The sequence below is a fragment of the Nakaseomyces glabratus genome, chromosome L (assembly GCF_010111755.1).
Source record: "Nakaseomyces glabratus chromosome L, complete sequence".
NCBI lineage: Eukaryota > Fungi > Ascomycota > Saccharomycetes > Saccharomycetales > Saccharomycetaceae > Nakaseomyces > Nakaseomyces glabratus.
In genome coordinates, this window is record NC_088962.1 from 571,925 (window position 1) to 584,566 (window position 12,642).

General features: G+C 37.9%; 6 protein-coding genes and 1 non-coding gene across 7 annotated transcripts; 4 read left to right on the forward strand and 3 right to left on the reverse strand.

The window, feature by feature from the left end:
* Positions 1–246: 246 nt before the first annotated feature.
* Positions 247–2,664, reverse strand: ERB1 (ribosome biogenesis protein ERB1; the record flags this gene model as incomplete). Its single annotated transcript, XM_448990.1, has 1 exon — positions 247–2,664. The coding sequence occupies one exon, from the start codon at positions 2,662–2,664 to the stop codon at positions 247–249; it is 2,418 nt and encodes an 805-aa protein (XP_448990.1).
* Positions 2,665–3,348: 684 nt separating this feature from the next.
* tR(UCU)7 lies at positions 3,349–3,420 on the forward strand. The gene has a single exon. It is a non-coding gene; the product is annotated as a tRNA-Arg (tRNA).
* Positions 3,421–3,828: 408 nt separating this feature from the next.
* On the forward strand, positions 3,829–4,437 carry FAR3 (Far3p; the record flags this gene model as incomplete). The annotated part of the gene is made up of 1 exon (XM_448991.1): positions 3,829–4,437. One exon carries the CDS (start codon positions 3,829–3,831, stop codon positions 4,435–4,437), a length of 609 nt encoding a protein of 202 aa, XP_448991.1.
* Positions 4,438–4,644: 207 nt separating this feature from the next.
* STB6 (Stb6p) lies at positions 4,645–7,059 on the reverse strand (the record flags this gene model as incomplete). The annotated part of the gene is made up of 1 exon (XM_448992.1): positions 4,645–7,059. One exon carries the CDS (start codon positions 7,057–7,059, stop codon positions 4,645–4,647), a length of 2,415 nt encoding a protein of 804 aa, XP_448992.1.
* A 475-nt stretch (positions 7,060–7,534) lies between these two features.
* On the forward strand, positions 7,535–9,076 carry MUD2 (Mud2p; the record flags this gene model as incomplete). Its single annotated transcript, XM_448993.1, has 1 exon — positions 7,535–9,076. One exon carries the CDS (start codon positions 7,535–7,537, stop codon positions 9,074–9,076), a length of 1,542 nt encoding a protein of 513 aa, XP_448993.1.
* Positions 9,077–9,562: 486 nt separating this feature from the next.
* Positions 9,563–10,990, forward strand: AAN1 (Aan1p; the record flags this gene model as incomplete). The annotated part of the gene is made up of 1 exon (XM_448994.1): positions 9,563–10,990. One exon carries the CDS (start codon positions 9,563–9,565, stop codon positions 10,988–10,990), a length of 1,428 nt encoding a protein of 475 aa, XP_448994.1.
* A 245-nt stretch (positions 10,991–11,235) lies between these two features.
* Positions 11,236–12,399, reverse strand: PSG1 (Psg1p; the record flags this gene model as incomplete). The annotated part of the gene is made up of 1 exon (XM_448995.1): positions 11,236–12,399. The coding sequence occupies one exon, from the start codon at positions 12,397–12,399 to the stop codon at positions 11,236–11,238; it is 1,164 nt and encodes a 387-aa protein (XP_448995.1).
* Between the last annotated feature and the right edge of the window lie 243 nt (positions 12,400–12,642).

Consider the following 12,642-nt stretch of genomic DNA (forward strand, 5'->3'; position numbering starts at 1 on the left):
TACATTATGAAAAAAATTTCAAAGCTTTTGAGAATTTGTTGTTTTTCTTTCCGATGCGATGCGATGCCCTGTGAAAAAAATCGGGTTGGGACATCATGACCTGGCACTGCATTAAAAATGAAATAGTTTTAAGTATACAGTTTTCTATTTTGATGGGCTGTACATAATTTGAATATGTATAGACTTGTTTCTTATGCAGAGTATATATATGCAGAATTTAAAAGTTCCTTTTCCGTCTCTATCTTCTCAGGTAGTCCACATTCTGGCTGTGTTATCAGCACCAGCGGAGAATAACCAAGCTTCCTTAGGATGCCAAATAGTATCAAGAACACCCAGATGGCCTTGCACTTTATGACCTGTTAGTTTCTTTAACGGCACAATCATTGGGTTTTTCATCATGTCATCATAGACTGTAGCATGGAAGATATGGATGAAACCATCATCTGCAGCAGAGCAGAATAGTGGTAGTTTTTTGTGGAAAGTCGTACTTCTAACGGCTTTATCGTGGTATCTCAGAGTCTTATATGGGGTAGCAGCCAAGTCCAGATCATGCCATAGAACTCTCTTATCATATGAGGATGCTATCAAGTTGTCACCTCTTGGATGGATATCTATATTAGATAACCAACGAGCGCCTGGCAAAAGTTTCTTGACCAATACTTGTTGTGATAAGTCATAGATTCTAACATATCTTTGTGAACAAACAAATAGCTGCGGCTTGAAAGGATGGAACTTGGCATCCATTATAATACCCTTTGATTTTCTGAAAGGGGATTGTGTTAAATGCTTCGATAGTTGATGGATCAATACGGATGTATTACCAGAGTCTGGTTGAACTGTGACGAAGTAGTCACCCTTTCTATGCCATGATAGCTTCTTGACAGGCTTCTTACATACAATGACAATACAGATATCTTGTTCCATTTGTCTCTGGGTAGGTTTATGCCATTGCGCAACTTGTTTCTTTACGGCTGTATTTGCATTTGCTGCTTCATCATCGGATTCTAAATCAGATCCATTAACCTCTAGATTAGCTTTCTTTGTTGAGCCGAAAGTATCGTAACCAAAACCATGCTCAATTCTAACTTTACCGGCATTCTCAATGTCATAACCAAAAATTGGTGGGACGATTAAGAAAATATTGTTACCGACTGCAACAGCTAATATACCAACAGACCCATCTGGATTCCACTCTACACTGTGTATGTTATCTTCAGGATTATCTTCTTTATTCACTAATTGAACCCTATAAACCTCTCTGCCTGTTAAAATTTCCCAAATTCTTACTGAACCATCATCTGACCCAGTCGCAAGCCAAATACCAGTAGGATCGATGGATAATGTACGAATTTTACCTTCATGACCAGAATAGATGGTGGAACAGCGAATTGGGAATGGTCTCAAGTCCTTTGGAGATGGTAACTCAGGAATTAATGATTCAGGATCAATGTTAAGCTTGTTTTTACGCATTCTTGGTGCTAAGTAAAGATCTAGAGATCTCTCGAATCTCTCTCTCACAGATTCTGTATAACCTGGGACCTTTCTTAAAGAATCATACTTCTTAGGAACAAAGTTCCTCTCTCTTTCACTATATTCAGTATTTTCCCATTCCTTTATTTCTTCTTCTGTTGGTAGATATTCAGCGGGTGGGTTGTAACTTTCTTCATTTGTTGGAGGAGGCAACTTTGGTGCTCTTAAGTTCATTATGTGATCATTTGTTTCTGTTGAGTCACCCCATAGATCGTAATTGAAGTCTTCACTCTTTTCCTTCTCTCTTAATTCCTTCATTTTCTTAGGTGGGATGATACGGCCTTCTCTGATAGCCTTAACAATCTTCATGATTCTCTTAGCTTCATTCTTGGATGGAACAAATCTTCTCTTTGGTTCTGGAGCAGCAGATAGAGGCATCACTTCTTCATGTCTAGTAAACCAATCAATCAATGGTTCGTATGGATTTGTGCTTTCGTCAGTTTGCTCATTTCTTTGTATTTTGGAGATCAATTCAAGTTCTTCTTTACTGATATTCAGACTGGCACCTGATTCCTTGTCCAACAGACCAGTCCATCCTTCAGGAAGCTCAATGGTGTCTAACAGTTGATCCAAAGCGGAGGCTCTGGCTGGTCTCATGATTCTTTTACCATTGACGTCGTAACCAATATGTGGCATTTCATCGTAGACTGATAGTGGGATATTACCAATAGTGTTCTTCGATTCGATGTCACTGTCATCGCTATCGTAAACTGGATTGATTTCTGGTTTTATTACTCTTGGTGTCCCATCAGAAAATTTAGTTTTAATAATTGGCTCTGCAATTGTAGTCAACTTAACGCCTGATAGCTTATCGGTCATTGATTTAGTGTCGTCCTCAGAGAAGTCAGATGTATTGTACTCACTTTCAGAATCATCGCCTTCTTCCTCAGCCAATAGCTTGTTCAATTCCGCATCGGAGTCCTCTTCATCCTCCTCATCCTCCTCGTCCTCTTCAGCGGAAGCATTTTCTTCAGCAGATTCGAAGGACTCATCATCCTCACTCTCAGCCTCAGCATCTATTAGTCCCTCGACTTGCAACTCAGGCTCTGACTCTGACTCGTCGACCTCATCAGCAACTCTCTTCTTGGCCTTCGTAACTTTATCCGCCTTCTGGCTCTTCCTGCCCTTAACCATTCTTCCAAGTAGTGTGTCACTCCTTTCAAATTAGCCTCTCAATATACTGTGAAAAACCAAAAACAAAATCAAAAACAGTGAACAACCTATGTGTTTTATAATAAATCATTCACCTTTTCACTATTATCACACAGCATATGCGATGCTCATCGCAAATTTTTCAATTTTGAATGAAATTTTCTGAAAAAAAATTCCAAGAAAATTTTCCAAAACTTACCCGGAAGTACCTTATTTCAGCAGCGGGTATGAGCACCTGGCCTCGCTACATAAAGAAAGTTGACTAGGCAATCAGGTCTTGAATATTTATGTTGTACATGTGTGTACTACATATTTTATTGTGTTTATTGATGTGTGAAAGTGTATGTTTCTGCTTTTCCATGTACTTTATTGATGACAACCATAAAACTGCATTTGGATCGATCACAATAGCATAAATACTATACGGAGAAATGTCAAGAAATACTAATATAGCTACCCACCTTATCTTATTGGTTCAAGTATCTATATACCAATTTACTTAGATTGTTTTCTTGTAATAGCCTTCTACCGTTAAGGGAACTAGAGATAAAGTGCCTCTCCATATTGGAATCAAGTTGAGTTATACAACTATGTGGTAAGATCACATGATTATTCACTGTTTGATATGATACTAACAGGATTCGTTCAAACATCAACAAATAGTAAGCTCGCGTGGCGTAATGGCAACGCGTCTGACTTCTAATCAGAAGATTATGGGTTCGACCCCCATCGTGAGTGCTTATTTTTTTTTCCTACTTAAATGTAGTAATGTTAATAAACATTACACTCACGCTGCTACAAACGATATTAATTGATGGTATGAGCTAACAATACCATTACTGCGTAACTTAAATTTATTGTTTGAAGACTGGGATTCGAAATTTTTATTTTTTTTATTTCCAAAGACAGGCAATCGTTTGTTGTATTGGAATTACCAACATTTTAATGTTTAGGTTGACTACACGGTCACCAAAATTATAGGATAGGCATTACCTATTAAATAAATCAGAGTACCCTTTTGAAATACGGCCTAAGAATATAAACAAAAATCTCAGTAATTTACCAGTTACATAATTCTACCCAATAGTCAAACAACTAGTACAGGATACCGCTACCAGAGCTGTATAACCAGAACCAATTCCACAGATGAACGAAGGAAGCTATGATAACTTCGAATACTTGAACTTGCTGGCGAAGAACCTGAGCGTTGGTTGCCGAGATAGCAGGAAAGAGACAGATAAAATAGAACTGTTATTGAAACGGTTATCTAAACAATCTGTAGTTTCATATGAAGAGTTCAGCCAAAGACCTAGTGAAGAGACCCTAGATGCGTATAAAAAATTATCAGAACCCACCACAACAGAGCAGTTGATAAGAGAGAATTACCAATTGATGTATGAAATTGAGCAACAGGAGTACATCAATAAGAGAATCATCGCTCTTGTAAATAGCATAAATGAGCATCTAATATCCATCAGAAACTTCATCATAGAGCAGAAACTGGCTAGAGATCAAAATAACGAGATATACATGCATGAGAACTTCACAGTACGAGAAAACCTACTCAAGAATAGTACAGAACTACTGAAAGCTAGGGAACAATGCTCTCGAACCAATACAGAGGTGGTGGTGGAGAAATTCAAAAAGCTATATGCTGAGATAGATTGGGATACACTACCTAGTAATCTACCTGATATCATACAGGTGAAGGAGAAAATCAAACATATCAAGGAAACGTATAAACTTGATTTATAGCTGAGGTTAGTTAAATCATATCGTCAATGTATGTGTTTAAGATTGCTTATGCATGATATACCAGAGTAATTCTTTAATATATTCTAAAACAAAATCTATAAGCATATAATTTGAATATGTATAAAATTAGCAAAACATAGGATATCATATTGATCCTAATCTATAAAAAGTAAATCATACTTCATCGAGTATGTCGACTAAAAGTCCCTAATCATTGGCATTTTTCTTTATCCCTTTGTGGAAAGAAAATTCGCCGAATAACCATTTGCACCATCCCATCAAATCATCCTTAAACTGACTAAATACCTCCATGCTAATAACCTTTAGACACAAAGCTTGATATTTAGTTTTCTCTTTATTCATCATCCCCAATATAATCTCCTGCAATTCTTTCTCATCACAAGTCGCAAATAGCGAATCTTTAATTCCACAACCACCTTCAAGTATACTATCCTGCACTGTGCTTATTTTATCTTGAAATCTATTTATGCTCCGCTCTACATCTCTTACTCTTCTTTCAAGAACCTTAACATTATAAGCCAGTTTTGAACTCAAAGAGTTAATTTCTTCCATATCGTTCTCTAGTAAAGCTTGATCATGACCGACTTTCCACTTAGCATCATCTAGCGTTTTCAGATTTGAATAGTAAGTCTTATGCTCTTGCAATATCGATTTGAATTTATCACTGAACTTGGAACACTCTCTCATTAACTCCTCATCTTCATAGCAGATATCCTCTTCAATCACATTTTCTGAAAAGCTTTCCAGCTGAGGGCCATTTGGATCTTCTAATCTTTCAGTTCTCATTATATCCCGAGCAATTTTAACCGCCGATGAATCAAATGGTAAGTCCCATACTTCTAATCCATCCTGAATACAACTTATTGAACCAGCTCTGTGTCTCACGGAAGCCAGAGGTTCGTATCCAACAGCAAATGTGTGATATTTTTGATATGTCTCAGCTTTCATGAAGGGAAAGGAATTCCTTCTGAAGTACTCATTTCTATAACTTTGATTGGTATCATTCATGCGCATAAACTTTCCAACATCATAATTGCATAACATTGACGATATAGATTCATTTGAACTTGCGATTTCCGTTACTTGTGGTATATCTGGGATTTTTTCATCATCTATCCACTCTCTTTCTTCCACAAATATTATATCAGACTCCTTTTTCTGTTTCTTCAACTCCTCTTTAAGCTCCCTTCTTTGTTTGCATAATGCTGTTTGTTTCTCTAGTTCTGTCTCTAAATCACCATTCTCATATGTGAAATTAGCAAACTCATTTCTCTTCCAGAGATAGCTATTATCTCTCTTTCCATTTTTGGTTTTCCAGAGCCAGCCAAGAGAACCACAATGTACGTTTTTGATAAGGTTGTCTAAATCGGTTGTTAACACATCATTTGAGAGCTGCCTAAAATTACCGTTACCCTTAATGTCATGAACAGCAGATTTGACCACTTTGTGGAACTTAAACAAATCTCTGTTCGTTTCTTTGTTTGTCACAGCAAATAATTTTTGTATAGTCAGCAAATCGAGATACGTACGCTCTTCTTCTCTGACAAGATTGTACTTCTTTTGAAATGTGTAAATACCAGTGAAAAATTCTTCTTCATCAAAGGGATCCTTAGAGGAAATACAATCTTCAAGCATTAGTTTGAAGAAACAACAAAGCACAAAGCTGAACAAAGACGCTACAGTAGTGGGTCCTAATATTGCCTCATTTTTAGGTTTTTCAATACCCAGATATATCTTACCATAACTATCCCACCAATTTTCTATGGCTTTCTTCGTTTCTTCACATAGTAAACCATCTTTATAAGGGCAACCTTCGAACATGTTGAAGTAGTTTAAAGATATCTGTACCAGGGTTATTAGTTCTGCGACAGGACAGTACATATGTTGGTCGTAGTGAGAAGCCATCTTCACCAAATGCAGTGCTTGTCCCAGGGTCTTCTTATCATTATGATGGCTGCTATCTGCGGCACCATTCTGTGGAGTTGTATCGCTTGAACCTGGCGCACTATCTTGTGGGAAATGGTCCATAGATATCTTAAACAGCTGGGCGAATTTACCCACTGCAGCACTGGAGGGACCGCGCAAGAGCAGGGCTGACCTTCCGCCACAGTGTAACCGTTTAAGATCGTAGTTGACTTTGAAGTTCTTCCACGCCTCCCGCTGGTCACCCGTGTCAACGTGCAGTATATTCAGGTTAGACGGGATGGTAGACAGCTCTGTAACAAAGACTATGCCTTTATCTCGCACCATGGGCTTACAGAATTTCAATAATTGGTCATGGTAAGCCTTGAATTCGGGGGGCCACAGGCTGGGCTCCCTGGGAAGCAGCACCCGCACGGCAAATATAGAGTCCTGAGAGTTACCAGTGTACGTGGTTATCAGCGTGGAAAGCTTCCGCACAGCGGCCCACTGCTCAACAATGTATATATCAAAGCCTTCCAGCTGAATCTCTGAGTAGTTCAGCTCACGGCACCGGTCGATGTGTAACTTGTAAAGAGCCCTGCAGTCAGGGAAGATGAAACTCACCAGCTCATGCTTGGCCTCCGACGTCAGCGAGTTGTGACTCTGCAAACTCTCGTAGGACTTCGCACGCACGTCCATAGGCGCTAGTGTCTGAGATTCCATTACCCGCTACCAACTCCGACTAAAATACAAACCTAAAACACGATTCAAACAGCTAGAACGCCCTCCCACCTCTCCTATATATCTAATCAAGAATAAAGAATCCTGTTTGATGCAAGATTCCGATTTACAGATTTCAAGAAATTTTACTGAGAGAAATTACGTCATTCTGTTCCCCCCATTGTATCCTCGAAGGGTCTGCACGATGCATCTGGCAAATTTTTCCTTTGATTGCACTTGCACAGAACATTCCGTACAAGATACATCAATTTTTTGAATTGCTTTTTTCTATTGTCACTTTGTTGCTGTTCTCTCGAGCGGTCCTTGGGCTGAAAACCATAATACGGCTTAGCCAAAGGCATCAAGAGAAGTATTTTGTAGGTTGGGACCCTGATAACTTGGGGCTGTTCTTTTTTTATTGAGAAACTTGCATTGCTTGAGAGTGGTAGAGGCTATGTCTGAGACGGAGAAGACGCTGGAAGATTTGCGAGCTAAGATCATTCAGTCGATGGGTGGTAAGCCCTCTGGTGCTGGAACTGGTACTGGTGCTGGTACCGGTGCTGGAACTGGTGCTGGTACTGGGAGTGGAACTGGTGAGTCGCGGATGGAGCGGGACAAGGGTGGTCGCTCTGACATGTCTCGACAGGATCATGGGAGAAGTACGCGGTATAGCAACGAGAGGAGGGGAAACTACCAGAATGCGGCACAGTATAACAATAATATGAGCCGTGATGACTACTACCAGACCCAGAGATATAGTAGGAATGCGCAAAGGAATCCTATCCATCAATACGGTGGATATAGACAAACGCAAAACCACGGTCAGAACCCAAACCATAACCAAAACTACAGGTACCAGAACCAACCACAACAATACACCAACCAAAACCAGAGAAATAGGTATAACAATGGTAATCCACAACCCAACAGTGTGCACAAACCACCCCACCATCAAACCAAAAAGGTAGCAAACCTGGATGACCCCATTTTCAGGAATATTACAAAGAACAGAGCTGCATGCCACATTGTTATTGAAATAGATGGGAAACAAGACATAGAAAAGATCATAACGTTGCAGAAGCTTTTGCTAACAAAGATTGAACAGTTATTAGAGTCTCAAGACTTCCTCAAAGATTTTTTTTTGAAACCTGTTTCTTTTCATGATATAGAAGAACTGGAGTCCAAGGCAGTTTTGCACCTAGAGACCTCAGAGCCAGAACAAGCGTCTTTAATTATAGCGTGCCACAAATTCCTCGTCAGTCAATTAAATGAACAACAGACTATAACAATTACTAGACCAGAAAACTACATTGCTACAAATGACAGAATCAACAAAATATGTAACAAAGATACCTTGTGCGTTGAGAACGTTGAAACTGGTGGAAGCACAAAGCAAGAGATACTCGCGAACTTGAAAGCACCAAAATCTGGTGACTTTGATTTCATGGAGCCAATATTTTATAAAGATAGCGATAATGATGATATTAAATTTACCAAACTTATATTGGTTTTACTCAAAAATAGTGGTTCTGAGTCCACTATTGATTGGAAACTGAACGGCCAGAGTGTTGAAACTTATAAGATCAACGACAATAGGGGATTATTTCAACCAATTGAAGAACTGCAATTTGATACCTTACCAAAATTAGCTACAAGTGAAGGCAGGAAACCGAATGAAACAATAATATTGTTAAACTGCATAGACCCTATGGAACTGAAAGAGAAAAAAAATATAGCTGAACTAAAGGAATCACTAAAAGAGATACTTAACTTTGAAAACTATGAATTGCAGGTAGCTATACCAAGTGTAGACTACCGTATTAACATTGACCATATTAAAGAATTAGCCGGAACTGTTTTTATCAAGTTTCAAAACGAAGGCGATGCCACTAGTGCTCTAAACGAACTCTCAGGCAAAAAATTTAATGGCCGAACTATTCTAGGAACCTATGCTATGCAATCAGATATTGAGACACCTGGACTACACATTGAGTAAAAGGGATCACTACTGGATTGTTATTACGACAAACGCATTTAAAGTGCAGGCACAGTTTGTTATTAAACATAACCTAAATCGAATCAATAAGATTGTTGTATACTATAATTTACATTGCAATTGCAATTACCTCTTGCTACTATATAAATGCAAAGTTGGTGTGTATGTACTATAACATTTACATTATTACTACATCTATTTGTTGAAATCTATTGCATATATCATCAACTTTTTTTGTTACTTTTTCACGCTCACACAGCGAAACTGAAATTTTGAAAAATAGCAATGAGGGCCCTATTAAAAGCAGTTTCAAGCAGTAACAAGACAGTAACTTTGTCAAGAAGGCCCATAACTTTAAGAGTCTAAGCATTGCTGAACTATTTATGATTACAGAGCATAAGATAATATAATCTGTGCAATTTAGACATTCCAATTTACTTCATAATCATAACACGGTGAATAAGTTAGTGAACATTGACAACAGATATGAGCGTTGCTACAGCAGAACATGCAAACCATAGTCCAGAACAATCAGCCCAGCCAATTTCTGATGGAAGTGCGGGCGCAAAAGGAGATAATATTGGAGAGAGGAGAAGGAGACGTAGCAGAAGAAGAAGACCACGGTTTAATTTTGTGAAAGAGATGGCTGTTTCTGGTACTGTTTATGATACCATCACCTCTATAGAATATCTTAATTTCAAATATGGACTAAGGAAGTCTCATTACATCAAGAAATTTGTTAGATGCATTCATAGGAAGATCAACGAGGATGTTAGTAGAATAAGCGATGAGATTGTCGAAATGTTAAGTCCATGGGTCAAAATCAAATTATTCCTTCTATTGGTAACATTATCAGAAAGAGGAGGACCCGAATATTGGTTTGATAAAAATGAAGCCGACAAAGATCAGAAAGATACGGAGAAGGATGGAAGTCCTGAAGCAGAAGGCAATAATGATCAGACTGAAGGTCAAAATGAGGAAAATAAATCGAAAATAGATAATGCTACGTCAGGTAAATCAAAAGATGATACAAAAAAATTAATCAATAAAAAAACTAAAATGAAACTACTACCAACTTTAACTGAACAAATCATGCAACAAAATATCAACCTTGAATTCACTGAGGAAACCTATGATGAAAATTACATATTTTCATCTATATGGGCCAATTTCATGGAAGGCTTAATAAATTATTATCTGGAGAAAGTCATTGTTCCACATTCCGAAATGAAAGTTTGTCAACAGCTTTATAAGCCAATGATGAAGATTATTTCATTATACAATGAGTATAATGAGCTGATGGAAAAAAGTGAACGTAATGGTTTCCTCCCCAAATCAAATGGATTGGAAGATCTAGAAACGGAGAATTCAGAAGACCAAGAAAAAACGAAGAAAGAAGCTGCTGATGAGATTGAAGAACTTAGTGCAAACTTGCAGAATATTAATCTCAACAACGCCGATAATGTTGTTGCACAAGAGAGATTACAAAGAGCACAAAAGCTACTATGGCAAGCTAGACAAGATATCCCTAAAACTATCAGCAAAGAGTTGACATTATTATCGGAAATGTACTCCACGTTATCAGCGGATGAACAAGATTATGAATTAGATGAATTTGTGTGTTGTGCTGAAGAGTATATCGAACTTGAATACCTACCCAATCTAGTGGATGTATTATTTGCTAATTGCGGCACGAATAATTTCTGGAAAATAATGCTTGTTCTTGAACCATTCTTTTACTATATTGAGGAAGTTAACGGCCATGAAGATACAGAAGATGATGAGTTCGAAGAGAGATACATCACTGATACTGATGGTGCTAGTGGACCCGCCAGACAGAGTTTTAAACCTGATCCTAGGGTAATCACACTCGAAAAAATTTGCGAAGTTGCTGCTCGACAAAAATGGATTTAATGAATATCAATTAATTGCACTATTTATAGTTTAAATTATTGCATATAAAATTAAATTATTGCATATAAAATTAAATTATTATATTGTTCATATATTATTCAAAGCTACTAAGCAGTAACTTTAAGCTTAGAACGATGGAGCGTAGATATTTTATCATATATTCATAAATAAACAAAGTCACTACAAATGCAATAAATTGAAAATCGTGAAGTAAGTTAGTTGGGTATTTAGTATGCAAAAAAGACCTAACTCTGTTTATCAGTCTTTTGGAAGGTTGGAAGCTCACTGTATTTATGATTCTTGAACTTTTTGAATCCCTTCATATCAGAGATTTTACCTAAAACACGGTGCTTCTTTTTCATTTCCTGCATTGTAATATCCGAGAAATCTCTGTTACCCTTATTCAGATACAAAAAGAAGTACATGAATACCAAGGCAACAACAACTAATGTTGGAATAGTTAAAGCAACATAGTACCAAGTATCATCACTGATACCTGCATCTTCCAATCTCAGTTCATCCTTGGTCTTCTTGGCCACCTTGGTTCCCTTGATGAGATAAAGTAATACACCGTGCTCGAGAGGATCAAACTCATCATCTGGAATATAGTCTGGTTGAATAGAGATAACAACACGACGTTCATATTCTTTGCCTAACCAATCGTTTTCGGGTTCAATAGCGTAAAGACCATCGACATTATGGAACCATTCAGAAGTGTAAAAAGTGGCTGGAAGAGCTCTTCTGTGATAACCTTTCTCGCGGGCCTTTTCCTTAACATATGAGATATGTAGACGAACTTTATCAGCCACTTTTCCTGTGGTAGGCTCTTCGAAGAACTTCGTAAACCAAGTGACAAAATATGTTGAACCGACTTTAAATCTGGAGTTTTCCTTAGGAGTACAGAATGGACCTTCAACAATATCTTGTTTCTTATTGACATAACGGTTTGGAGTACATCTGATAACGGGGTTCAAGGATACATAGGTATCGTCCTCATCCAACCAGACTTCTTCTTCATAAACATCGTTTGGATCCATATTATGAGCCTTCAGTTCATCATAAGTGTATTTGTGAATGGTGGCGGTCTTGAAGTAGGTGGAATAATCAGGGCGACCCTTTCTGGTATGCCCATTCTTGATTTCAGGCTTGATAGTTTTTGGTCTACCATCCTTTTGTAAAGAAACCCAAGGCAGTAAAGGATCAGGAGTAGCCAATGGCTTGGCGGAAAATGTAACACCAGCAATAACCGTAGGTGTAACAATTTCAACCTTAGTCGAGTAAACTGTACGGATCCATGGTTTTGGTTCCTCAGACGTTGTCTCCTTCTCCTTTGGATGGATTACAGGTCTGTAACCTAAAACCGGTTGCAATAGCAACAGGGACAGCAAAAAAGACACAAATTCTAACATCGTTCTTTTTGGCTTGCTAACCTAACAAATTCAATAGAGAAATAAGCGCTCACTAACAGAATACCAATCCTTATTTCTCCTATTTCTAAGTACCAAAACTAGCTTTGATAATCGACCAGATTATGAATTTCAGGATTTTATTGTTTTTCTTTTGTTTTGACTTTTTTTTCACTCTCAAATACCGAAGAAAACTCCGTAGAAGAAGGATCTTTTGAGCGAATTTCTGATCAGAAAACGTCAACA